At 40.2% G+C, this 27,632-nt stretch overlaps 2 protein-coding genes across 3 annotated transcripts in view; one reads left to right on the top strand and one right to left on the bottom strand.

The window, feature by feature from the left end:
* The window catches only part of kcnj14 (potassium inwardly rectifying channel subfamily J member 14), a 35,566-nt gene that overhangs the window by 3,313 nt on the left and 4,621 nt on the right, over positions 1-27,632 (top strand). Inside the window, exons 1-4 of one of the 2 annotated variants that reach the window (XM_038711306.1) lie at positions 15,630-15,718; positions 22,260-22,414; positions 22,522-25,775; positions 26,868-27,185. In XM_038711306.1, coding sequence (XP_038567234.1) covers positions 24,717-25,775; positions 26,868-27,185 — 1,377 coding nt within the window. In that variant the 5' untranslated portion in view covers positions 15,630-15,718; positions 22,260-22,414; positions 22,522-24,716. Of the gene's footprint in view, positions 1-15,629; positions 15,719-22,259; positions 22,415-22,521; positions 25,776-26,867; positions 27,186-27,632 lie in introns of those variants that run through there. The other variant, XM_038711307.1, reaches the window with a different exon arrangement.
* On the bottom strand, positions 3,588-7,480 carry LOC119897538 (urotensin-2 receptor). Its single transcript, XM_038711309.1, has 2 exons — positions 7,274-7,480; positions 3,588-5,687 (listed from the first exon to the last, which is right to left on the bottom strand). The coding sequence occupies exon 2, from the start codon at positions 5,621-5,623 to the stop codon at positions 4,478-4,480; it is 1,146 nt and encodes a 381-aa protein (XP_038567237.1). The 5' UTR covers positions 5,624-5,687; positions 7,274-7,480; the 3' UTR covers positions 3,588-4,477.

Here is a 27,632-nt window from a genome sequence, read left to right as displayed (position 1 = left end):
TCAACTCAAATAAATAATAGGCTACACAGACTTTTGTTCTCATATTGAACCGTGTCATGGAAATGCATAAGGTCCCTCCTCAGCCATGATCTCCCTACACGAACAAACCACAGGGTTTGGATGAGTAAAGTGTCAGAAGGTCAGAAGTGAGGGGAGCTTTGACGCCTGACTTCACGGGGATGACTGTTTACGGGCAGTGTGCTGCGAGGAGGAGGAGGAGGCAGGGGAGAACAGAGAAAACGGTGAAACACAGCGAGAGGGACAAGGAGCGAGAGGGGCAGACATGCCATATTTACTGTCTTTCCTAGTAAGAGACCAAGTGTGAACCGTAATGTGTATGTCGGTTGATGTAACCTCCGGCCTTCAAGGCACGCAAGCCTGGGTCTCGCCTGATCCTGGCGGCTGACACAGAGGTGCGAATTCAGGGGACGTGATGGGGAGGAGGGTGCCCCATGGTAGGGTTGCCATGGGTTGAACAAAGAAACACTGTGAGCTCCTAGGTTTCAGTGTTTGCTGTCAATTACAAACTGTTTTTTTAATGCTGTGTTGACTACAAGTGCGGTTATCGTAAAACTTGAATTACTGTGTTTGATATAAGCTGCTGTGACGTTACAGATGCTTTAAGATAGAAGTTGAATAAGTTAATGTTAATTCTGGGATGAATTAAGTTTTTTATATTCATAATGCAAATGTCCGCCAAGAGACTTTAACACTAACCTTATATAAGGTGAAACCCTGCAGAGGAATGAGAGTGTAGGCATGGCGGAAAGTGTGGAGGGGACAAAAAGTGATTGAGAGAGGGAAAACAGATGGGAAGATTGAATTTTAGAGGAGGGCAGGCGGAGGAGGAGTGCAAAGGGAATCTTTTTTGTGTATGTCTGGAGAGAACGGGAGCCTCTTATACACCTCACAGCGTGAATTTGGCGCAGGCTGTGGCCTCGTCTCGTCTACACAGCGGGGTGCTTTCCTGAGTGGGCTGCCCAGGGGAGGGGCACCTGCAGCAGCCTCAAACACTGGTCAAGAGGAGAGCCTGACAGGCGGGGCAAGGGGTGCTTGGATGGAAAGATGCTTGGTGGTTCCAGGAAAAGTACATGTGCTGGATTTATGAAATCCTCAGGTAGAACAGAGCGTCGCTCCCAAAAGAAAATATTTGTCCTTGTGTTTTCCCCTTTGGACTAGAGAGGAAGACACTGCCTGCAATATCAGGATGAAATCAAAAGCCTCTGTTGCGCAAGAGGACAAAAGTTATGATTGGAGCAAGTCAGCCGGTGCTGGCATCTACCAACACAAACAACACAAAGTTTATAGATAGGCCAGCCTGCCAACTGAGACAATATTTTCCATCCAATTGGTTGGGTTGACCAAACACCACGTATTTGAAGTTTATCAAACACTCAGTCATCCCCGCAGACCTGAGGGAGGACTTAATCATCTGATATATTGAGTTTTAGAACCTGTCCTTATGCAGACTCAGAAAATTGAACTGTGCTTTAATATCCACGCTGCTCATAAGTGTCTTCTTTGGAAGGGTTTCATCTTTACAGAAGCTACACACTCCATTTTCTGCCTTTTAGGTATGACCCAGGGGTCCAAAAACCACCAACTCTCATATGAGAGCTCATGATTTCAAACATATATGGAGTTGGCTCTTTTATCTGCAAGAAATTCCATTTAAATGGACAAATGTGCTGAGTGGGCCTCAGTTGTCTGTGAAAGGTGGATGGATATTGCATTAACTTTACAACTAAAGCGCCCCTGTGGTGCGACGGCACAGGGCTCTGGATAATAACTGCAGTGGGAACGTTATGCTCAGAGGTAGCCAGGCCAGGTAAATGGAAACACATGGTAGGCTGCAAGGACCACAGAAGGGCCTCAGAAATAATGGCATCACAGTGCAGAGAAATGCACGCACTCCCCTGGCAAATGCTTTTGGTGTCTCTTCAACCTGCTGGTATTACCAATGCAGTAAAGTCCCGCGGTGCTTCATGGCTTCTCCCGCTTCCCTTGGGTTTCCTTTTCCTTAGTTAATGTTCCTGCCTGTATGCACTTTATGTGCAAATAAATAAACACAAACTTTAAGTTTGATTTCCTCAAATAATTAAAGTCTCATTTTACATTATACTTGACATGAAATCACTCAAATAATCCATTACCTGGGGATTATGTTCTCACAGAATTTACTGAATGTCAAGTCAAAACACAGTTAACCACACTTAATAGAGCTTAATGGTCCTTCTGTGTGATTTGGGTGGATAAAGAAAAATACCATTACCCAGAAATGTCACTTGAGAAGGGCTCTTAACAATCAGCAATGAAATAAAAAAAAACTTAACAGATCAGTGGCACTTATATATCTTCATTCCCTGTATTCTGTGTCAAACTTTCAAAGTGGTCTGGAATATTATTTAAAAAATCTTTCCTTAGAGGACAGTATTTCTGTTTTTAATGTAGATTAAAATGTAGCTTTTGTCTTAATGGGAATTAATACATTGTGTGATTCTCTAGTTTTGCATTAATGGGGTCCAGCATGTAGTTTATTTTGTATAAAGTTATCTCAGATTTTTACTTTGCATGAAAATGATTTTACATTATAAATTTACATTTAAAGAAAAACAACTTCCACAAATTGTTTAACATAACACATTTGTTTACTTTTTAATAAGGTGGGATTTAAGGAAAAATCCACATCCTTCAGCACAGATGCAGACATGTTGTAAGCTTTAGAAAGTAAGCCTATATAAACAGACAAAACAAATTAGATTTGAACTTATTTAAACTGAATTGAATTTAAATAAGCATCTACTGAGAGTTACACTTAGCCAGTGTTGTTCTGAGTTAGATTTCAGCAAGTTGTATTTTTGAAAGCCATTTTGTCTTTATTAGAAGTAAGGGGGACAGATGGATGGTGACATGCAACAATAGTCCTTTGCCCGACTTGAACCCGGGACCTTACAGTCACGTGCCAGCATCTTAAACCCCTAGCCCTTGGCGCCCCCCCCAAGAAAAGAACACCATGTTTCAAACCAAAGCATCATGCTCATATGATACCACCCTGCTTCTTTTGTCCCTTCTTCCCATCCTTACTCCTTTCTGTCAAACAACAATATTTGCTCATCTGCGTCAAAGAGCAGCAGGGTTTGCGATACAGTACAGTGCAGCCTTTGAGTCAGACAGACAGAGACAGCCGTTGCTACAGGGAGACACAGAAACACCAGCCAGCAAGTATATATACAAGAATGGGGAAGACCTTCTAGAGCCACTGACATGCTGACACAGACACACAAACAAAAGTATGAATGCGACTCAAGGATTTTTTAATTATTGTATTTTTTACTGTACCTTTTACATCTGCTTTTCAGCCTCCTTCTGTTCCTCTTCACTGTTGTTGTTTCCCATATTTTTTCTTCTCTTCTCACATCTGTTTATTGCATTATTTTTATGAACACCATAACGTGTGATCTTTAGTTATGTTGTGTTCTTTTGCCAAAAGAAGTCACGTTTTCATCTTTTTTCCTAGTTAAAGATCCAGTCACACAGTGAATTACAGAAAGCATACTCTTTATTCAAGTCTATATATTATGCACTACTATAAACATCAGTTAAATCAACTCAAGGTGAGGCCATGCAAAGCATTGCATGATAGTACATTTCAAACCCAACATGCAGGTCATGATTATAAAAAAGGTCAGTTGTTTTAGATATGTCAGGGTTCTGGGGAAGCAAACAAAAGACTGTTGAACCGCTCAAACATAATTCATTAGGTCAATAAACATAATCTCAGAAAAATGTCCCAACAAGGTCCTGACCAGTTACAACCAGTTGTTCAAAAACAAACATTTTCTTTGATAGTTCTCTGAAAACAAGCAGAAGTGCATCAGGGTTTTACTGGAAATGCTTGTGCATGAGCAACATACAGCATAGACTTTGCTTTCCTAATCTTACAGTAATAATACAGTACAGGTTTAATGGAGGACAAGAATTCTGTTGACTAAATAAACCATTCTTCTCTGTTATTTAATCTGTTGATTTGGTTAAATGACTTTGCACAATTAATTACTGTAGTAACCACTTGTCTTAGAAATGCCATTGTATTACTTTACCATAGTCACATATATAATATCATTCAAACATTTAAAACAAAACGATCATTATGTAAACTTGGTTAATACAGCAATTGAAAACACATTTGACCAAAGAGTGGAAAAGGTTTGCAGATAAAGCATCCATTAGATGATGACACATGATTGTCTCCCGATAGGAAATCTTGTTCTTTCAAGGATCTATACAAAGTGCTATCATTTGTTCAGTATTGTTCAGTTTCCTTAGTTTGCAGGCTAACCTAAGACACCTAAGACACCAAAGACCATTAATTTGTCTTTGGTGCCTGTTATGGAACTCATAAAGCATCCATATACAGTACCTTTTCACACACGTACACACTTATATCATTGTCTCTACTGTTCGAGAGACGCACATACTACTGCAGTGGACTGCTTTTACGGGAGAGCTGATTTGCTGATGTCAGCGTCTGCCGGTTGCGTCTTCGTTTTCCTGTCAATAGTGTGTAGAAGAATGGATTCACACAGGAGTTTCCATAGGTCAGCCCTGTGAGGATACGATTCACTGTCACCTGTGTCCCTACTGGTACTGTCCGCAGCATGTCAGGCTTATAGAGTGGCAGCAGCTGCCAGATCCAGAAAGGGAGGAAACAGGCCCAGAAGGCCAGGACAATACCAAGGATGAGGAGCAGCACTTTGGGTTTGGGTGCACGGGGAGTAGAAGCGGTGCTGCTCCCACTGGCCCAGGCTGGCCTGGTCTGAGACACCCAGTAAAGCCGGCCTAGAGTAGCATAAAGTGCTCCAATGGCCAACCCAGGACCAAGAATGCTAGTGCAGAAGAGCACGCTTAGATAGGCCTTGGAGCTCTGCTCGTCCCATGCAGGCACACACAGCTGGCCCTCCTGGTTCTCCCCATCCTCCAGGTGCAGTGTGATCATCATGGGCAGACTAAGAGCCACAGCCAGTCCCCAGGCCAGACCTACACGCAGCAGGCCGGAGGAGTTGGAGGAGGAGGTATGCAGGGGATGGGCCACAGCCCGGTAGCGGTCGAGACTCATGGCGGTAAGAGTGAAGATGGAGGCGTGCATGGTGAGGAGGTCGAGGCTCAGGAGGAGGCGGCAGCCTGGCTCACCAAAGGCCCACCCGGACGCCAGGCTGTCGTACACGATGAAGGGAGCAGTAAAAAGGTAGAGCAGATCAGCAAGAGCAAGGCTCAGCACCTGCAGGTGAAGAGAAGAGGAGGAGGAAGAGGAGGAAGAGGAGATGGGGGAGGAGGAAGGGGAGGAGGAGTTGGCAAGGCAGGATGGTACAGGTACTCTCATCAGGCAGCAGGTTGCTCCACGTCTTCTCCTACTTCTCCTGCGCCTCAAAACAAGGCCCAGAGTGTACAGGTTACCTGTGATACCCAGCAAGGAGAGGAGGGAGAGGAGGGAGCAGAAGAGAGCTGTGGACGCCAGGCTGGGTGATGGAGAGATGGAGGGAGAGGAGGAGGGCACAGAGAAATTAGGGATAATAGAAAGGAAGGTGTATGGGGAAGATGGAGGCAAAGAGCCGGAGAGGTCCATAATGTGAAATTATAGAAGGGTTTTGAAAGTTAGGAATGCCGCCAGTGAATGTTAAATGTTCTGTCTGTTTCAGAAGCAAAGTAAAAGATGCAGAGCCAGAGAGGAGGGAGGCAGGGTAGATTGGGTCAAAAGGAAGAAACAGGTGGAGAGGAGAACAAAAGGATATTTTGTCAAGTTACATCAATACTTTCCTTTTTTATATATTCTCTGGTTTCTGGAGATTTTATTTGTTTGACACACAGGTTAGGGACAAAAAGCTAAAAGTGACTGATCTCTGAGGAGGCTGCAAAGAGATTTATGTAGGCCTATATGAATCTTGACATCAGATAAAGTAAATAAAGTCAAATAAACATGTAGAAATGAAAATGTCAGCAAACCACAATGGTTTATGTTTTAGCAGAAACCTGCTCTAGCTGGCGCATCCTTTACAGTTTTATAGTTTCACAGGGAGCCAGGGAGGCGGTCATGCTTTTACTAAAATAATTGGATTTTCAGAGTAGGAGGGCTCCAATGGAAGACTGTAAATCCAGACTGAAACCTGCTCCTTCTTAAGGTCAGCAGTTGGGCAACAATTAGGCTAAGTGAGACACAAAACAGTGTGAGGGAGTTAACATGGCTTAGAAGTTGTTTCATGCAAACAAAGTCTAAATAGTCATGTTTTACTTTTAGATGTCTGCTTTTATATTGTGCGTTCTTGCGCACCAGTGGTTTGGATGAGGACCGGTGCATACAAATCTGCCGAGTCAGTGGATAGCGCAATGAGGCGGACAGGACTGACGACTGTTTGACTTTATTTAATATTTTATTTTATTTTAAATGATGAACGGAATTTTTAGCCAGTTATAATTTTTCAGAAGAAGATGGTGCTAATGTAGGCCTACTCTATGTTGCCTTTTGTGAAATATTGTGAGACAAGACCAATACTTTTGGCCCAAGACTGTCGATCTGAAATGTAATCTGCAGCGACATCAAAGCAGACGCTGGGTGCCTGACAGAAACGGCCGGTATGACACATGGTGACCCAGGCTGCACCGGGGTTAAGAGCTACTGTTGAACTGCAGAGGAGCAGCCAAACCCCCGCGGTGCCGCGCGCCTCCATACGTTACCGGCTTACTTTAACAGTGTTGTGTTCGTGACAGGACCTTTCCTATCCGGAAATCTGTGCAGTAAAAGGTTTCCAATTAAATTCCATTTGAACGGAAATATTTGATGCAAATGTGTATCCTCAATAAACCTATACCCCAAAAGCTTAATAATTCTTTGTTAAGGAAAACATCCATCCATCCATCGTCAACCGCTTATCCTGCGTACAGGGTCGCGGGGGGGCTGGAGCATATCCCAGCTGACATCGGGCGCAAGGCGGGGTACACCCTGGACAGGTCGCCAGTGTTAAAGAAAACATTGTTAGCAATAACTAAAAAAGTAAAATATGTAGCATAGGCATCCACAAACTTTAGAGAGAACATTATTTCATCCAATAAAAATTGTGATTTTATAAGTCGCCAATTTAGCCTGTACCACTGCAGTGACCTATGTTTGGGCCCTAATCAGTGCTAAAGACAAATGAGTAATAGTCATAATCCACTCAGTATTAAAAGAGCATATTTTAATCAGCCAATACTTGCACACATTTGTTTTTTTTTTTCTTACCTTAAAACTGTTTAATCCCTGATGCTGTAACAATAATATTCCATTGATTTGTTTGGTGAAAAAACTCAGTTTCCATTCTGAAATAGCCCCCTGAATTCTTCAGGAACGAGATTAGGATTATTTATCTTCAGCAGGAGGAGGTGGAGGTCGGAGTATTTGTGCCCAAACTTTGCCATCTGGTCTCTGCCGTCCGTCCTGCTCAGTGCAGCGCTGTCTCCTCAGCTCTGTCTTTGATGTGTCTGAGTCGACGGAGAGGAGTGTGTGTGAGTGGGAAGGGGGTGGGATGGGATGTTGAGTGAGGGGGCTTACTGTATCCCGCTTAGTACTGAATATTAATATTAAGTTATTTTGGCCACATTTTCATTGATTTGAAACAGAACTGCAGCAGAATATGTAACAGTGACCTTCAATCTCCAACAATTAATAGTGTAGATAGCAATAACAGCAAAGATATCTGAAGAGTCTATTTTTGCAACATGGGGTTGGTGGTTGAATATTCAGAATCAACATGGAAGACAAACACCTTTCATCATAAAAACATTCAGTTTATGGTAATAACAGTTCAGTTGATTTAAATTATGACTGAAAAAGCCAAGCCACAGTTGTTGCGGGTGGTAAAAGAATTTAAAATACAGATAAAGCTAATAGTGTGGGTTTTGAATTCTGATATTTTATAGCCACGTTTGGGGGGATTTACAGTAAAGTTTGATTTTGGTTTGATGACTCTCTAATGGTTTCAATACCTTTGAGCCAGGCATAAATCTCACGGTGAACTCACTGCAAAGACTTTCCATGAAAGTCAAGAATCTGACCATAAATGGTATCGTAACATCATATTTTTGGCAAATAATCAGATGCTGTATAAGTCACAGATATATTGCCACTACATTTAGTTTTGAAAGCTACCAATTTATTGTGATGGATCTTGTTTATTTAGCAAGAACGTTTTTATGGTTTTCCTATGGTTTCCTATGTTTTTACAATGTCAATGGCTCGAACAACAAAATGATGCATTTATGGTCACCTGCAAATCCAAATGGCAAGAAAAAAAGAATACAGCTCAAAAAAGGTTAAGACCTGCATGGTCCCATCAGTAGAAAAATGACAAGTGCTCTGTGGTTCCTTTTTGGATTTTCCCTTTTTTTTCATGGGGCCATGATCTACAACTTCTTAATAAACACAGAGTAAAATAGGGGGAGTATATATTGGATTAGTGGTTAAAGAAAACTGTCCTGTAACCCAAAGGTCATAGGGTTAATCCCATACAGTATAACACAAACAAGTCAATCAAAAGCCAAATTGTCTTTAACACGGTTCATGTGTCACATTCTGTTGGTGAATAGATTTTGCTTTTTGCTTGATACCTAAAGGATGTAAGCATAATATAAAACTGCACAGTTGATTCATCCAGTAAGATTAAATTTGACTCTGCTGAGTTTTGACTTTCTGTGGGAAGGGCAGAGAGACAGACGTACTGCGCCAGGGTATCATTGGTATTTGCTGTCATTTCATGACGCACTGCAATAACTAATACACTTCAGCTCTGACCCAATGTCAATACCACATCAGCTCATGTTCAAACACAAGGAGCCTCACACCCCCACAAGGGGTTTATATCATGATTTGGTGTTTAAATTATAGAGGAAATTAATTATCCAGTATACTTGCCTGTATCAACATTTTTCCATGTCAGAGAAAAGTTTACCTGGTAGATCTAATAAGTGGCCTGACTTTTAGCTCTGACAACATCACAGAATAAACAGGTCTTTCAGTAGTATCAAAAGCAACTTACAGTTGCCTGTTATCCACCAAGTTGTTTTTGGCCTTGCCGTTGTATAACCCACAGCTGTGGTTTGCCAGCTTCAAGAGGCTGAACAACTTGGAAATGATTTAGTTGTGACTAGCTAGTAAAATGTGTAGGCTGTACGCCTCATGTTGGTGGCGGGGAGTCCACGTTGGCTGCTTCATACATGTGCTGGCGTTCATAAGATAGACAGAGACAGGCTGTAAAGACGAGAAAGGGATGGGTGGAAGGGGGGGGGGGGGCATACCTATCCCCATGGGGTGTGAGGAATTTGAACAAATACCTGGCACAGGCATGCCAAAATAGGGGGGGGACTATGGAGGCATGAGAAGCTCCCTCATACCCTCATACAAATAGACGCACAGGTAAAACCACTTATTCAATAGAAATGGAGAAGGAGGCAAGGGTGCCAAGGTGGCAAAATGTTTAATGAAGTGATCTCTGTCTCAAATTTGCACAGAAGTGTGTGTGTGTGTGTGTGTGTGTGTGTGTGTGTGTGTGTGTGTGGTGTGGGTGGGTGGGTGGGTGTGGGTGGGTGTGTGGGTGGGTGTGTGTGTGGGGGGGGTGGGGGGGTAAAGTCTAAAAATGTCTTGAAAGTACTGTGCTGTTTATTTGTCTTTGTCAGAACACATCAATCTCAGCCTGCAGACACATTATATAATTCCTAATTACATTTACCTGAGCTATGGGCTTTGTACGTGTTTCCCCTATTAATTAGTCCGTGTCCATCGTTAGTATGCAAATACAGAAGGTGTGAAGATGAAAGCATACGTATTGGAATTTTAAGATTATTAATATATCTAATTGTATAAAAAAATGTAGAAATATTAATATGTGTTTTGTGTTGGTATTTTGTGATGTGTAAAACAATTCTGTCCTGGCAATAGTCACAAAAGACATATTTAGACCAATGAATTCTGTCTTAAAGTGCAGGACAGTTTCTTTTGTCTCTCAAGACATTTTTCAAATCTGACTAACTGACTGAACATAACTCATCAGCTTAGATTTTTTGGTCATATAAAGTAGTAACTGTTATTTATATTTGTTTGCTAAGATATGATCATCTCAATCAGTATTTACTTGTTTGGTCATATCACTAATATTTTCATTGTCAGTTAATCTTCTGATTATTTTTCTCTGTAGTATCACCCATCCATCCATTCATCCATCCAACCGCTTATCCTGCGTACAGCGTCACGGGGGGGCTGGAGGCGGGGTACACCCTGGACAGGTCGCCAGTTGTAGTATCACCCAATGTGACATATTTAAATTGCATGAATTGCAAAAATATTCAGTTTACTTTTACAAAACTCAAAGAACTGATGCATTTGGTACACGTTATGACTTAAATGATTAATCAGTTGTTTAAATTGTTGCAGATTATTTATACATATTAATTGATATAATCAATTAATCAATTCAGCACAATTGTATATACAGCATATATTATTCAATAACAACATCCCCTTTATAAATACCCTCAGGTAATAATTGTTTTATTAATGGAAAGTGTTGTCTGCTGCAGTATCACAGTGGACACCTGTTACAGAACGTAACTGTGACAGTGAGTGGATTACACATCCTGCCAAAACAACGTATTTCATTACGCTAATTGCGTGCTTGTCACATATAAATGTTCCACATGTCAAATATGCCACATGTCATATTCTGGGGCTTCTGCACCACAACTGTTCTGGTATCATGGGGCCAATTGGGCCCTGAGGTGTCTTTGTGCTACTGGGAGTTCACAAGAGGTTGAGCATGTCAAAACAAAACAGACCTTGAGATTACACTTGCACTCCCTTGAAAAAACAGTCTTTATTATTCTGTATATCTTCATCTATTTACGCAGCACACTCAAACAAAGGGGCTGTAACATGTCCAATCAGCGGGTAGTCACAGCATGACAAACGCCCAACACGCAAACATTATCAGCTCCCTAACCTTTTCCTGGCTGTCCTTGCTTTCCTTCATGCATTTCATTAATTAGCTTACCATTTCTGAGCAAATTGACAAATTGCCTGCTGCTTGACCGTCCTCAGTATCGTAGTCTTGATTAAATGGGCGGACATTTTCTTGTGTGTGACAAATGGTGGTTGGACCAGGCTGATTCACAACTTGTGATGAGTTATTGACCCCCCCCCCCTTCTGCCTGTCTGTCTTTACAGTTGCACATCAAATTCCCCCTGTTCCCTCAATACCCAGCCAAGAGTTTGTACTATGTGAGTACACCATGAGATTTAGTGTGGATATGAACCCAGATTTGCCTGAAGTCATTCCTCCTGTCCAACAAGTATATTTAACACATAGTGTGCATGCCTCAGTCTGCCTTTTGTAAGTGAGATGTGATAGTTTAAATGAGGAAAGTAGTACAACTGAAGTGACTAGTTGATAAAAAGAACGATAGTGAGCCAGTTTTTAAAGCAAAATTGGCAAAAAATCACAGTTTCCAGCTTCTCAGATTTAGATGTTTTGTGGTTTTCTTAGTTTTATATGATAGTAAGCCCAGTGGTGGAACTAACACTTTTAGTAAACGTATTAATGTATTTGCAACAAAAAGTACTGAAAGTATCAAATGTTAAAGTAGGCCTACTTGTTAGGCAGCCGAAGGGTCCTTTCCTTTTAATACTTCCACTGTATCATATACTTAAATATCAGATTATTGTGACTATAACATATGTTGTAGCTGGTCGAGGTGGATCTCCTTTTAACTACAGTACTTTATATTACCATTTGTCAGTTCAACCTTTAACACTATATCATTTTAAAAACTCAGTACAGGTTTTCTCTGTCTGTGTAATCCATAGGTGTCATTTACACTGGGGACGCTGGGGACATGTCCCCACCACTTTTTGAAATGGCTGATTTTGTCCCAATCACTTTTTTAAAGCATAATTTGTTAAAAATGTTCTAAAATATAGCTTGCAGTTAAATAACAAATACAAATGCCTTTAGAAAGGTTTATTTGCACAATAATAGAATAATAGAAGAAACAAATGTGCATTGTCCAAAAAAAGTAACTTAAGGTTAAAAAATGAGGTACTGATTATAAAATGACTCAAAAACATGCAGCACCAATCAGTAACACAGTTTCTTTTTGGCCAAGTTTTCTGTTCTCTCCCTGTGAACATGACAAAAGAGGAGGGAAGACTAAATCATGCAAAGTGACACCCTTGGTGTAATCAGAAAATGAATGAAGAAACCAAAGCTGTCAGGTAGAGTAAAGAGTACAATATTTCACTGTGAAATGTAGTGGACTAGAAGTAAACAGTATCTTAAAATGGATTGTACTTGTACAGCACCTTTCTAATCTTCTGACCACTCAAAGTACTTTACAGTACATGTAACATTCACCTACATTAATACACCAGTGGCAGAGGCTGTGCAAAGTTTCAACTGCTCATCTCAAAGAAACTAAACATTCATTCACACCGATGGGAACAATTTGGAATTCAGTATCTTGTCCAGGGACATTTTGAAATACAGACTGGAGGAGCCTGGGTATGACCTTCCAATTAGTGGACATGAGAGGGTCTGTTTGCCTGCGTACACTTTGAGCATGATATCTAGTTTTTAGTGAGTCTGCAGCACCTTTGTCTGAAGTGCAGGGGATCTTCCTTCTGTGTTGGCACCCGAAGTAAGTCTGCAGAGGGCAGAAACCGCACATTGAACCAATATGCGCTTACCCCTGAAATCACGGAGCATTAGATTTGAACCTTGTATGACCATGACAAAATCTGCAACCTGTTACGCGACGCTGAGCCTGAGTTTGCTGCTCCATCTGCAGAAATCAGATTAGCCTTTCACAGGCATACGTGAAACGTTATAATAGCAGCAAGCATCTAACCAGTCATCAGGGAAACTCTTGCTTACCAAGCAGGATAGTTTAGTTAATGCCTTCCCCATGATTTACTATGAATAGGTGTTGGAACTTAAATCACACTTTTACTTCATAGAAAACTCATTAATGCTAAAATCCATGTGTTACATGCTCTGTTCGCAAATAACGTTTTTACCTTAAAGGAAAATTCAATAAAACCAAATGTGTGAACAGGTTTCTCTCTTGTTATCTCTGTTTAGCATCTTTCAAGTCATAAAACACCCGAAGGTGTGAAGTTCTGTTCTTTTAGTGTCTGCACAGCTGCTGATTTTAAATCTTGGCCTGTTATTATGCCCTCAGAAACCAGGTGTGCAGCCTCTGGTCAATCTGCAGCCATCCAGTCTTATTAGCTAATCACCAGTTTAGAGTGAAAACTTTCAAGTTGTAAACTGAGGCACTGGATCTTTCACTGCAGGCTCGTTGTAGATGGATAGTTTAGATCTGCCCACTGGTGGCTCAGAATCAGTACTGCATCCCCACTCCTTGTCCAATAATAATAATGGACCAATTATACAATGCTTCAGTGAGGACACACACACAAAATAAGGAAGATCCACCTCTCTCACTCTGCCACCCTGCTGCAGATATTCCCTCGAAATTATAAAAACTAAAAGTAAAGTAAGTATCATATCAAGTTTCCATATGAATGATTTATTGTAAGTACCACTCTGTCAAAGTATACCCCATGATTGAAACTAAATAGTGGAAATGTTGACTCACTGTTGAGCCGTTAGGAATGAGCGCCATTGGTGCTTTTATGCTTCATTACAAGTCAAACGAGTAAAAAGGAAAGCTTTGTCCCAGATGTACATATTTCTCTTTGTTTATTTTAGGCCACAATGCCTGCAACAGTTTACCACAATCACATCAAGTCAAACATTATTTACGTGACACAAGGAAGTCCAGTCACCATTTACCACATTTTAAAATAATGTAAACTTTGGAAATAAAGTAACTTATTTTTCTTATTTCAATTTGAGAAGAACTTGCAACAAATGTCCCTGGTTGTGTTTGAACCTGGCAAACCCAGTAACGTCTCCTCTCTGACCCCCTTCTCATTGGGAGAATTTAGGTATCATCAGGGGTGTTCAATCCCAGAGAAAAACCTTTTTAACTGATACTTTTCTGCCATGTTTGAACATTGTCCCAACAACCAGTAAACAAAACCAAAACCAGGATATCTGCAGATACTGTTTGTCCCATGTGTGCTGCAATCATATACAGCTTAAAAAAGGGACCATAGAGTCTCCTTCTTTTATGTCTTTCAGATCATTCACAAAGTCTGACATCATCATGCCCTCCAACACCACTTTCTCTCTCTCTGCCTCTGTTCCCTCCTCCCGGACAGTTTTCCATGGGTCAATTAGTGTTTGACACAAACACTTATGCAATTTAAAAGGACAGAGGGAGTTATAATCTATGTGACATCGATCTAGTTTATTGTCATGTCAACATATTTTGCAAACCAACAGATGAGGATTATCTACTACATAGATTAGTGGTAACAATTACAAAAAGTTGTTTTTCATAAATGCACAGTGAATGCACAGTTTTGATATCCAAATGTTTACATTTTTATGTTGTTGGATGTTGTGGCAGCTGCATTACGTCGCTTCTTTGCCGTTTGTCCTCAGTGGTCTTCTGAGCTGATCCTTATTTCCATAGAATGACAGAGCTCATGACATCATAGGTCACTTCTTGGGTGCCTTGACGGAGATTAAATCAGATTAAGTATTAGTAAACACACACTGTCGCTCTCTCTCTCTCTCTCTCTCACACACACACACACACACACACACACACACACACACACACACACACACACACACAAATAAGGTAACTCAGTAATCTGGCTATAGTCACTGGTCACTGTCTCTCTTTCTGTCTGTCTGCCTGGTTTTCAAATTCATATTTACATCAAATAATCTTTATTGGCATAACTATAATTAAGCATAGTATTGCCAAACCCTGTTGTGTATATATGTCTACATAAGTCTCTCGCTCAGACAAAAAAAAACCCCACATAAAATTCAGTGAAATTATTATTATTATTATTATTATTATTAACACTATTTATCAATACAAATGATATTATCTTTCTTTGGAGTAGTTTTATAACAGTCAGAACCAACCTTTTTTTTTTTTTTCTTATAGCAATCTAACATGTCAGTCCAGTCTGTCAGAACTGTAACCTGACATTTAAAAGTGCACAGACAACACAAATAAGAGCTTAATTAAAGGGTAAAAAAGGTTGTATATCTTTTATTAGTCTATAAATATATAAATGGAAAGTAAGATATGAGGCATTATGTAATAGACAACAATTAAACAACAGATTAAATCATTGTTAGACCTGTAACTTTTAAATATCTACTTAGTTCATTAGCAATTCGTGTAACATTGTGTTGTTTAAAAATAAACTAAAATAATAAAAATGGGTAATCCGGATCAATAATCCGCGTGTATTACACATATAAACTGTTAACATTGATGAATGGAGTGACAAGGTCACTCTGCAGTCCGCAGATGCGCGTGGTAGTCTAGATAGCATCTCGACGTGAGCGCGCTCATCCACCACCTGAGGGCTCGCGGACAGCTTACAGGACCGCAAGCACGGGACAGCTCGCTCACAGTTTCAAATATGCACTTTTGTTTTTGTTTTTTAAATTAACCATCCGTTAAATTCTGTTGAAAAAGGGAAATTAAAGTAAACTGACGTGGTCACAGGCGCTGAATTACCGTGGGGAAATGTCAACTGTAGGTAAGTGCTGATGAATATCACTGCGCAAGAAGTTGCCTAAACACCAATTTTTTAAAAATATTTTTTTTCTTTTATGGCTGTGTAGTCTGTAAGCCACATGCGAACTTAAAGTGGAATTTAAAAGCCGGTAACCGCATGATTTAACTCATAATAGCTAATCTGAAAATATGATGCAGTTTTAAACATTTTGGTGTTTATAACATCAATTACATTGTTAAAATCCCTACTGTTACTTATGAATTTTGCTTTGTAGATTTGCTATTGGCTCCAAATGGGATTTAAGAATAGGATATGATTCATAAACAGAGAGCCACCATCAGAGGATGAAGAAAGAATAAGTAGATGTTGCTGTTGGGAGAACAGTGAGCAATGAAGCTATGACAGAACAGATAAGGTGGCCAGAGAGCTTGGTGTGCTGATGATTTAGACTTTAATCCTTTTTTGTTTTTGTGAGTTGTGAACTGATGGAAAACACAGCTGTGTTTTGAAATAGGTTTTAAAGTGATGTAATACTTCTGAACAAATGAGAGACAAACCGCTTTGAAATACATGTAAAGGACACATATATCATGATTTTTAAAGGATGCTCTTTCATAGTTTCTTTGCTAAATGTACAGTAAGTAGTACACAGATAGTAAGGTAGATTTCAAACATTTTGTGCTTGTGGCAAGACACTACTGTGGGTTTTTCAGGGAGGCATATAGAGATGGGACCATATGACAAAAGATGATTTTCTTTTAAAAGGCGCTCACGGTTCCAAAGACTTGATTTGTATTGTAAATTAAGCCTCAGTCAACTCAGCAGGGAATCTTTTTTGATGCTGACCATAGTTGAAGTTATTTGACCAATGCATGGCATCCAAGGGAGTTAGCAAGTCAATGTTATAGCTAATGATGATAAAGGGCACTCCATAAAGTTAGTGGACATGGGAGTGACAAATGACAGTGACAAAAGTAACAGTAAGTAAGTAAAAACTGGACAATGACTGGAAAATTAGTGTTGCAGAGGCCAAGATATCTTGCTTTTAGTCTCTATTATGGGTCAAGTCCAAAAATCCTGGATCCTACACCTCCATAATAAAACTCAATTTTGCTGACCCTCCCTGCAATGTAAACACCAACGTCTTTCAAACATCATGCACTATTTTGGTTGTAGTCCTAAAGACACTGCACAGTGGAAAGAGCAGTTTTTTCCCTTTTTACAGTCAAGAAACGTTACAAGGTACAATGTAACTTTTAAGTTAATTTAAGATTTTCAAAAGAGGTAAAGAGATAAATAATATGACAATATTATTATCATATGTTCTTTTAATCTACATTACACCAAGACTGCAATTCAACTGCAGCATGGCTGTGTCATTTCACTCCATGCATTTTAACTGCATGATTTCTGTATTTGACATTTTTCCAATTTGTGACTGTTTGACATTCAAACTATGACACAGTGTGCATGCCATGGAGCCAAAGAATGATGCTACAACATCAGGAACCCCCATCTTTCCATTTCCTGAAGGGTGTTAAATGCATTTCTCAGACTATTTTAGTCATGCACACATTTTAGAAATAGATCCAGACATTCAGGACAGCCCTGACATGTTGTTTTGTGTGTGTGTGTGTGTGTGTGTGTGTGTGTGTGTGTGTCTGTCTGTCTGTGTGTAATCACATAACTACTGTTGTCATGAGCAACGTGTGTGACAGTAACGCCATAGTGTACCGTGTAATTTACATGCCTTGTTTATACTGCATTTAAAATGCAAATATCTGCAAATAGCATAACTCTGTTGGGCAGTTCCTGGGCAGATGGGGTGAAAGCAGCTGATGAAGGCATGCTGTGGACTTGTGCAGTGGTGTGGCAAGTTTACAATGGCTAACTAGAAAATAAAAATTAAAGGGAATATAATATAACAGTTATAGCTAGGTAATAAATATTAACCTTGAGAAAGTAAAAAGGTGTAATTGTTGTTGATGAAAGGTCAGAGTGGTGTTGATTGAGCTCTGTGGTCATGCATTATATTGAAACTGACTTTCTAAATAGATGAAAAGTGTTTCTATATGATAATAATTTGACAAAAAGGGCACTTATTTAGTGAGTAGCGATGAATATGAATATTTCTGAAAGAATAATTGAGGTGAAGAGAAAACGTGGCTTGGGTCTAATTTAAAGAGTCTAATTAGTCTTGATTGCGTACTTCTGTATGTTCTGAGTATTTCTGTAATTAGAAAAGAGTTGTGCAGAGTTTTAACCAGCACATTGCAACCTGCACCATCTTAACTCCCCAGATTAACATTTGGTCGTCGTCACACAATGACCTTGATCACTGCACACAGCTGAGGGAGGGAAGGCAGCGGAAAAGTTTCAATTAGATGGAATAAGGCCCGCTGCCAAGATGACTCCACACTTGTGCTTATTATCAGATGTTCTCATAAGAGTGTGTGTGTGTGTGTGTGTGTGTGTGTGTGTGTGTGTGTGTGTGTGTGTGTGTGTGTGTTGCTACTTCCTAAAACACTTGATGAAATAGTTCTTTAAGTAAGTTGTTTCTGTAATTTTCTTCAGATAATATACAACACAACAGTAAAAATATTCAACTTCAAATCTTTTAAGATATATAAATGAGCATGTGTTTGCAAATGTCAGCATGAATGAGACCCTTCTAATTAAATTTTAATGCTTTTCTCAAATATAATATCATCTACTATTTTGTTGAATTTTACTCTTCATTACGCAACATCCATTACTGTTTGGTGCTCTGGTGCTGCAACTGTCAGCTGCAGCTACTGCAACATATGAATAATACCACCAGATCAAACTATATTGATCAGTAAAAGGGCACTGCAGTATTGTATTGTCACTGTGCATTGGTTTTTTATTTTTTCAGGCTGTTACATCTGTTGCAGTTGTCCCTTTCTGTGCATTAACATTGTTCTGCCTTGTAATGTAAAATTTTATAGAATAATAAAGAAATGAAAGAGATGTAGAAAATAGGCCTTAGACAGAGACCCATGTGACACTGTGAGAGAGACCCAGTCTGTGCCCTGGTTTCTAACCCCATTGATCAATAATAAGTATTGATTTCTCTATATTTGCATTGTGCCATCCCAATATAGATGGTTATTTTGAGGGTTTTGTGTACATTGTGTGCACAGTGTTGATTAAACTCATCATGAAACCGTCCAACCAAATTTAATGATACATGGAGCAGCATAACATTATTTTACTCAAACAGGAAATAGGACAGATCTCATGAGACATGGGAGGCACAAAGAGTGACAAACCAAAATGAAGAACATAGTTTATTCTGTGCCTTTTTCAATGACACTGAAATCATATTCCTGCAAACTTAAATCTGGCCACATAACACCCTAATATGTTAAAATAATCTGGATAGAAAGAGGACAAGGGAGGTACTGCAGAGAATCCATGGTGAGAGACCCAAAATGAAAACAACGAGAGAAAGATATGTGGTGAAAGTGGATTAACTTGCTTTTGCAGGAGAATTATGAATGTGATCATCAAGGTAGATATTTTGCTGTACATTTTTGGGGTTTATGTAATACGCAGGAGTCTTGCTACTGCTAATTCAAACCAGTGAGAGTTGTAATACCATTAAACTGGCAACAACTTTGTCTGTGCTGTCCCCTACAGCTGTTTACGGTTAGTTTTGCTTGTGTATCAGTGGCTAATTTAAAATAATCTATAAACCTGAATGATGAAGCACATTAGCAGTGTTTTATGTTTTCAGCAGTTGTTGGATTATTATTTTGCCAATGAATGCTGCCCAGTCAGTACTTTATTTGCATTGGCTATGGAACCATTATCTGCTGCTAGAAGACTGAACATTGATGCAAGAGGAATTACTGACCCGGCATACAGTTTTAGTTTATGCTAATGATGTTAATCACTTCATTTAGATTCTCCTAGGTAATTCCAAATTAAGTACATCCAAATTAGTAGAGTTAATTATGATTATGGCATTTTGGAGTGAACAGTGGCTCTTAATAGATCACAAGCATTAACCTCAGCTTTCTCCCAATCTTTTTTCTGGCCCCCTACAGACTTTAAGTAAGTAAGTAGTTATGATAAATGCCCCCATGTCTTAAAGACTAGTGCGTTGCTCTTTTTCTTCAAGCTGTTAAAAAAAACACCATGAAATGTATTATAGTCTTATAGTCATAGATATTGTTCATACTTTCATGTGTGCTGTATCACTTGTAAATGCTTCTGTTACTTTTAAAGAAAACCCCTGAACAAGAAAATTGTCATTTTAAAAAAATATGGCATAAACAGGATCCTAGGTTAAGATATAGGTAGTTTACCTGCTAAACTAGGTGGAATATGTTATTATGTATCATGAGTTAGCAGCCAGTTTGCAGCTACAAACCTAACCCTATTATAGAATGGTGATTTTTTTCATTCTTGATGAATTGTTAGATTTATGAAGCGTCAGAAAACTGTGGAAAGATACCCATCACAATTTCCTAAAGTCCAATATGATGATGAAGATTGATTGTTTTGTATGACCAACAGTCAAATATCCAAAGATATTAAATTTAATATGTAATGTAAGATGAGGAAAAAGCAGCAACTTCTCTAGAGATCTGTTTGGCTAAAGGGCCCACAAAGATTAGTAGTCCCAGCATATGTTTCAACCTTGAAATAAAGCGGGACTGCAGATAAGATGCTGCTCTGGGGGCCTGGCAGTGTGAACTTCACGCACACTATTTTCCCAGACACCCCTGAATGAATGTTCTTACATGAGACATCACTTGAGACATTTGCCACCTTACACCAGGATAAGGTTAGGCAACACAAAGACACGTGCAACCTCACATTGCCTATACACACGTACACACACACACACACACACACACACACACACACACACACACACACACACTTCTCTCATCACCTCCTCCAGCTACTGTCAGTTGTCCGGTGACACTTTAACCCAATCACAGAGATAGCTGACCTGAGAGCGTGTTCATTTGGTAGTGTTGGCAGGAGGCCCCAAGGTCAGGACTGCCTCCTCACACATTTGTTAATTAACTAAACATTGAGCAACACAAGCCTGGAATAATCTATCTATATAATTTTTTTGAAATTAAGACCTTATAAAACCATATGGTCCAGTCTGAGTTCCAATAATGCCCTAGTAGTTATTTTATTACATTCATGCATTTTGGTTGAACATATTAAATACTAGACTGGTTTGCGGTATTTTTACCTTTATGGTGTTTGCACAATGCTGAAGCTACCGTAGTGATAGAATAAGAAATTATAGAAAGTTTAACAGCAGTTTTAAGCATGAAATGAGAATAATTTTCCCTCTCTGCCAGCAGCATATCACACTGTTTAAGCATAAGGTAGTGGAGGAAGAAGAAATCAGATACTTTACAATACTTAAGTAAAAGCAGCAATATCACACTGTGAAAATCATACTTCTAATGTACCTAAAGTATCAAAAGTAAAAGTACTTGTTATGCAGATGAATGTTTCCTGTTTCTGGATTAATATTACTGCCACATTAATGTGTATGTTGCGTTTTACTGCTGTTGTTGTTTAAGATTGTGCTAATTTTAACTACTTTTTATAGTGACAAGGTGGAGGATACGTATACAGCGTAAAATTGAAATACTCAAGTAAAGTACGTTGAAATTAAAAGTACAGTTCTCAAGTAGTACTTAGTTACATTCCACCACTGATGATGGTCTGCCACATCTGGGGACAGCAAATAGCAGACTCTATTTTATTACACTGGCCAAGGAAGATGCACTACAGTGTTTATTTATTCATCCATGTGTAACATGTGGTTATGTCTCAGATTCTACTGAAAGTATTGACCAGTTCCAATAGACACAAGGATATTTGCTAGATTCAGTGAAATATACTACTTTTTCCCATATTGTCTTGAATCCTGTGTATGCCATAACATACCCTACCTGTGTGTTAAAGACATTCTTGCCACTTTCTGTAACAGTAGTGGCTCTTATGTAAGTCGTCAAAGGATTAGCAAAATCATCGGTGAGATTACCGGAGTCACGAGCGCAGCTGTAATCCACAGCATATCGCCATCTCCACAGCAAGACATACTGCCTCTTCACCCAAACCAACCCAGAGTCCTGGTTTATCTCAGTCCCCTAGCTGAGCTACAATCCCAGTCTCAACATTTGTCCAAGAAAATCCCCTGCACTTCTTTGCAGTCTATTTGGTTTAATCCACTATTGCTTATTTTTTTTTAAAGATTACTTACACTGTACCACTTGGTTTCCTGACCCAAATATAATAAATATATAAGGCCCCTGCACTTCAGACCTTTTTAGTCATCAGAGGCTTCTTCATAATAGGATAACCTTTTTGGTATCTCACCAGTTCTTCCTAATAAATACTATATCCATCAATACATAGAAATATGTTGTGATGCATATCATCAGAGTGTCCATATATACAGATACTGATTTTTAATTAAGTCCTAAATGTACAGAAATTATTTTCCAAAGACAGAAGAATGGAAAATGACTTTCTTTCTCTCGGTTTCTCTTCACAGGCTCCATCATTCCACAGGTACACCACAGGTTTCCCTTTGTCGTGACAAACTTTTGGTTCTTCAAGTTAAGACTGTCCACAGCATTTGACCGATAAAATAATCCAGTAACAATCCAAGGACTGCATGAGAGAAACCTTAGAGATGCACTACAAACGGTAGGTTTCTGATCACCATCCATTTAGATACTTATCTTATACAGCATGATAACTAATTTACCTTAACTTTGTCATTCTCTTTTTGTTTGTTCTCATTTCTTTTCAAGACTGGCAGCGTGTTAATCAAGAAGCCCCTAAAGCAAAGGGATACAAAACAGACAGCCAATCTCAGTAAAGAGAACCGAAAAACCTGCAGACTCTTTCGTTGTGATCTCCTGAGATTGTTTCCCCCAAAGATCAATGCTTTTACTGAGCATGTGTCATAAAGGGAGGTCAACACACAAGCGAAGATGAACCCTTATGTCACTTCACACTTCAGGAGGGATCTTTTCCCCCATTTCCATTTGTTGTAGACTTTTGTCTTACCTGCTGTTACTGGTTGAATGACATCGCTTCTTCTCTATTTGTACAGTTACAGCAGTGTCTATTGTTTTTCAGTTCCCTTTGTAGTCGCCACAGTGCTGAGTTAGAGTTGAAGGTTTAATTCTGTCCACTGTTCCAAAGAGACTGGATATGAATACTCTGTATACTTGTCAGGATCAGTAGTAGAGTTCTCTGGAGATGGTTGGGCAAGGTGAATACTAACACTACAAGCATACCTTTCCATTGCCAGATATATTTGCACATTTCTCTTTTGCTTTATTTAAACTCTTCAAAGTTGTCATTTTCACATTGCATCTACATGATAATCTTCTGTTTTGTTTGCGTAAACTCTCTCTGTTGTTCAGGCAGCCTTTTGTTTTGTCTTATTTTGTATCTTGTTCAAACAGTTACGCCCTCAGCCATCTTTGTTCTCAGCACTTCTCAGCTCTTCTCATTCTGTGGCACACACCTGATCTATCAACTCTGGTGCCAGACCTCCAGAAAAATGTAGAAAACTTCTTCAGGTGACCTGTGTGCTTACCTTTTCCCTCCATATAAATCTTCTACTTAAATCTAAAAACACAAATAATATAGGAGATAGATCAAAGTAATCTCTTTCTGTTATTTTCTTCCCTTCTTCTTATCTTTTGTCAGACGTAGGCGCTTTCTCAGCCGTAACGCTGAGCTGTAATGAGGTATGTCTGGTCTAACTGTTGCTGGTGATTGCTAACAGCCGTGTAGTTCAGTTCAATATTATCCACATAACAGTCTGTACACAAAACAAGTCTTCACCAAATTGACAATGGCCATTAAACAGATTTGCAGACCGTTAGATAGAAAATGTGAAATTGTTAAAGCAGTGACATGATTGAACAGGAAATGGCAAACAAAACATGGTTCTTTCAGTTTGGACCCTCTTGTTGGGCAAAAGTGACATTTCCTTGACTTGTAAAGAAAGGTTATGAGACTAGTTTAAGTCTGCAGAAACAGATACATTGTGTGAATCTGCCTATTAAATTGTGTGTACTATAGTCAGTGCTTTATCCAAGACCTGTTGGCACTGAATTATGAATGATGAATAATGACAGACATTTGATGTACTGAAAGCACTGCATTCTTTGTGTCCTCATGCCCATACTAAGTGGTTGTAAAACTGGGAACAGCCTGATCGTAAGAAGTGGCATGTTTTTTTGCTTTTGACTGCATGTTGGAGATGATTTTATCACCGAGTCCCATTTGAAGTTAATTTCTATTTGTCTTGTCTTGTATGCATCTTGTCACAATATTATGGCACTTTGTAATGATTTGCACATCCTTTACATGTTTCTTACTCCTTTCTACTATTAGTTTATAGCTTCCATGAATCGATGCCTGCATGAGGCTTCCCTTTTATTGTTTTGAACTGAAAAGAACCTTTCCTGCTTGCTTTTTCGATGTCTGTTGAAGTCAATCCTTTCCTACCACTCCTTGTCAAAAGAAGTCTTGTAAACTCGGGGTCACAGAAATAGAGTCCTTTGGCTGCTGCTGACATCTTCCTTTTATCTCACCTTTGCTTCTTTAGTGAGTATGATTTAAGGACATTGGTTGCTAATGAATGCAACTGTGAACCTACTTCAAGAAAGCCCACTTTGTTTGCTGAGGGATCTATCACTGAAAGGATAGACTGTACTGAGAAACAGCATTACACGTTGAGGAAAGTAAACAAGTGACCTGTCAATGGCCTTGGTGGGAATTATCCTCTTGTTACCATTGGCCACTATAGACTTGCAATTCTCTCTTCATTAAGAAGGGCTGAAAGACTGACTGTGTTGTTAGCATCACACACTAAATTGACTGTATCAAGGTGCTTAATTACTACATCAACAATAAAATCAAGGCACACTAAGGAATACTAATTAACTGTCAACTACTCCATAAGAGAGAGGGGACTTTATAGTACATGATGGGAGCGGCACGCGTGAAACGCCGCTTCAGTGCTGTGGTGGATGGGCCAGTGGAGGAGGAGGAAGTCATGAGGCTGGCACAGAGTGCTGCAGACACGGCTAGGGCAGGGGGCAGTCCGACGGGGTCAGGGACCCCAACCAGCCCCTCCCCGACTCATGCCCTGAACGGCAAAACTCTACCTCTCCAGAGCAACACCAACAATGCACGGAGGCAGAGTGCCATTGGAGAGTCAGTTGGAGGAGACGCAGGAGAAGGCGGGGTGAGATCAGGAGGAATGTGCTCAGGTCTAAGGAGTGGAAGAGGCTGTAGTGTAGGAGGAAGAGGGAAAAGCCATTCATCCTTGGCCCAGGATTCGCTCTCTTCCCCCTCCACTACTAGCCGCAGGCACACCAGGCGCTCTAGCCGCCGGCCCCGACAACGCTTTGTGGGCAAGGACGGACGCTGCAACGTCACTTTTGTCAACATGAGCGAGAGGGGCCAGCGCTACCTCAGCGACCTCTTTACCACCTGTGTGGACATCCGCTGGCGCTGGATGCTGGTCATCTTCACCCTCTCCTTCCTTCTCTCCTGGCTGCTCTTTGGATTTGCCTTCTGGCTCATTGCCTCCATGCATGGGGACCTCTCCATTCAGCTTACCCCCAGCTCAGGTTCCTCTCCGGGATCAGGAGAGGCCGGGTCTGGAGGAGAGTCTGATAGAGAGGCAGTGGTTGAGGAGCCGTGCTTCCTCCAGGTGAACAGCTTCATGGCGGCCTTTCTATTCTCCTTGGAGACACAGACATCCATTGGTTACGGATTTAGAAGTGTGACCGAAGAATGTCCCCTGGCGGTGGCGGCGGTCGTTTTGCAGTGCATTGTGGGCTGCATTATTGACGCCTTCATCATTGGGGCAGTCATGGCAAAGATTGCCAAGCCCAAGAAGCGCAACGAGACGCTGGTGTTCTCTGAAACAGCTGTGGTGGCACTGAGGGACGGGAAACTCTGCATGATGTGGAGGGTCGGAAACCTACGCAAGAGCCACCTGGTAGAGGCACACGTTCGAGCACAGCTACTGAAGGTAAGTGAAGGGAGATGGATTTTGACCATTATGAAAACAAGAGGTCAGAAAGTAGTGGAATGATAAAAGAGACAAGCCTATCCCTTTTTTTAGTAAAGAGGTGAATTGGAGGATGTTAAAAGACAAAAAGTAAGAGAGAAAAGTAAACTAATGTATCAAAAGATAAAGGTCGCTACTGAGAGATAGCTGTAGTTGAAAAAAGGTTGCAGTAGAGAGAAAGAGAGAGTGCTGAGACCATCTGGCCTGTATTCTGTGGACCGTAGTTAATGAGAGCTTGTTTTATTTTCCCTCAGGGGTTAGGAAGATTTGCCATGGATTAACTTGCCCACAATTCTTTAACTGAGAACCATTGTCCTTCATGATCTCATTTTTCCTGTTGTGCATGTGGGACACAATGAGTATTGCAATAAATGTATGTTTATGCTAACTTTACTGTCTGGCCTTATGTGGGTAGTTTTAAACATGTTTCCTTTTGTAGTGAATGTTTTGTCATCATCAATGCTGTGCGTGTATACGTGTGTATGCTGCAACGGTTGTCTGGAGGGTCAGAATCTGTGGAACACTGAGGCTACAGCATCTCTTAATAGCATGACCATATCAAAGTTCAGACAGGGCAGATGGGATTAATTTTGTGAGGATCAAAGAAATACAATTCTAAATACTGGTACTGGATATTGTCCTATAGTAAGGGTTGGGTGAGTGATAAGCCTATGCATGGGTGGTATGAGTAAAGACTCGCATAGTCAAATTCAACTGAATATAATAACCAAATGCTAAGCTTTTGGGTCAGGGTAAGAAATTTAATTTCCAACGTTTATCTCAGAAGACTTGATGACAGATGTATTTAAAATGACACATGGATTACCTCTTTTGTATACCATCGTGTTGCATTTTATAGCCAGAATTAAATAGTTTAATTTTCTTTTACTTGATCATGTCCTGTCCGCCTGTTTCATTTTGGAAATCATTTCTAGTCTCCATTTAATATTTTCCCACACGTGAAAATCAATTTATGCAGCATCCCAACATCTAATGTGGAAAGGTTTGTGTACCACAAATTGACTTTATTTTATTCTTCACTCCCAACTCCAGTCAAGGGTGACAGCAGAGGGAGAGTTCCTCCCACTTGACAATGTGGACATCAACGTGGGTTTTGACAATGGCACGGACCGTATCTTCTTAGTCTCACCAGTGACAATTGTCCATGAAATCAACGACGAGTCGCCCTTCTTTGAGATCGACCGAAAGGCCCTGGAGAATGACTCTGAGTTGGAGGTGGTGGTCATCCTCGAGGGCATGGTTGAGGCCACAGCCATGACCACACAGTGCCGTAGCTCTTATCTGGCTTCTGAAATCCTCTGGGGACACCGATTCGAACCAGTGCTCTTCGAGAGGAAAGACTGCTACCAGGTCAGAAATACACAGAGATACTCAGGAAGTATATGGATCCATCCCTTCCCTTAATGCCATGTAAGAAGTGGTATCCGCAACTTCACTATAGTCAGGAGGGGTGTGTATATTAAGTGTGTTTTTACCCACAGTAGCAGTTTGGCTCTAGAGATGACAATGTCAGTGTCAATGTCTTAAAGATCCCAGAATGCATTTTGAAAAGTAGTGTACAACTGATGGTTATCACTAACCAAGCCCTATACCATCATGCAGCTAATAGAAAAAAACAGTCCACCAATTGATTGTCCGACGGCAATGATGTAATTAACTGCGTTGAAATAATGATTGGAGTAGTGTCCGACAGTGTTATTTTCATTATGCTGGTGAGCTCACTATATAGTCGTCTATATACAAGTCCCTGCATAGGTAGTAGGGAGTAGTGAATGAGTGGTGATTTTGGACACAGCC

The sequence above is a fragment of the Micropterus salmoides genome, unplaced genomic scaffold, assembly GCF_014851395.1.
Source record: "Micropterus salmoides isolate LMB-PRFRI ecotype aquatic unplaced genomic scaffold, ASM1485139v1 Ms_hic_scaffold_11, whole genome shotgun sequence".
NCBI lineage: Eukaryota > Metazoa > Chordata > Actinopteri > Centrarchiformes > Centrarchidae > Micropterus > Micropterus salmoides.
This window is presented reverse-complemented; position numbering and strand designations above follow the sequence as displayed.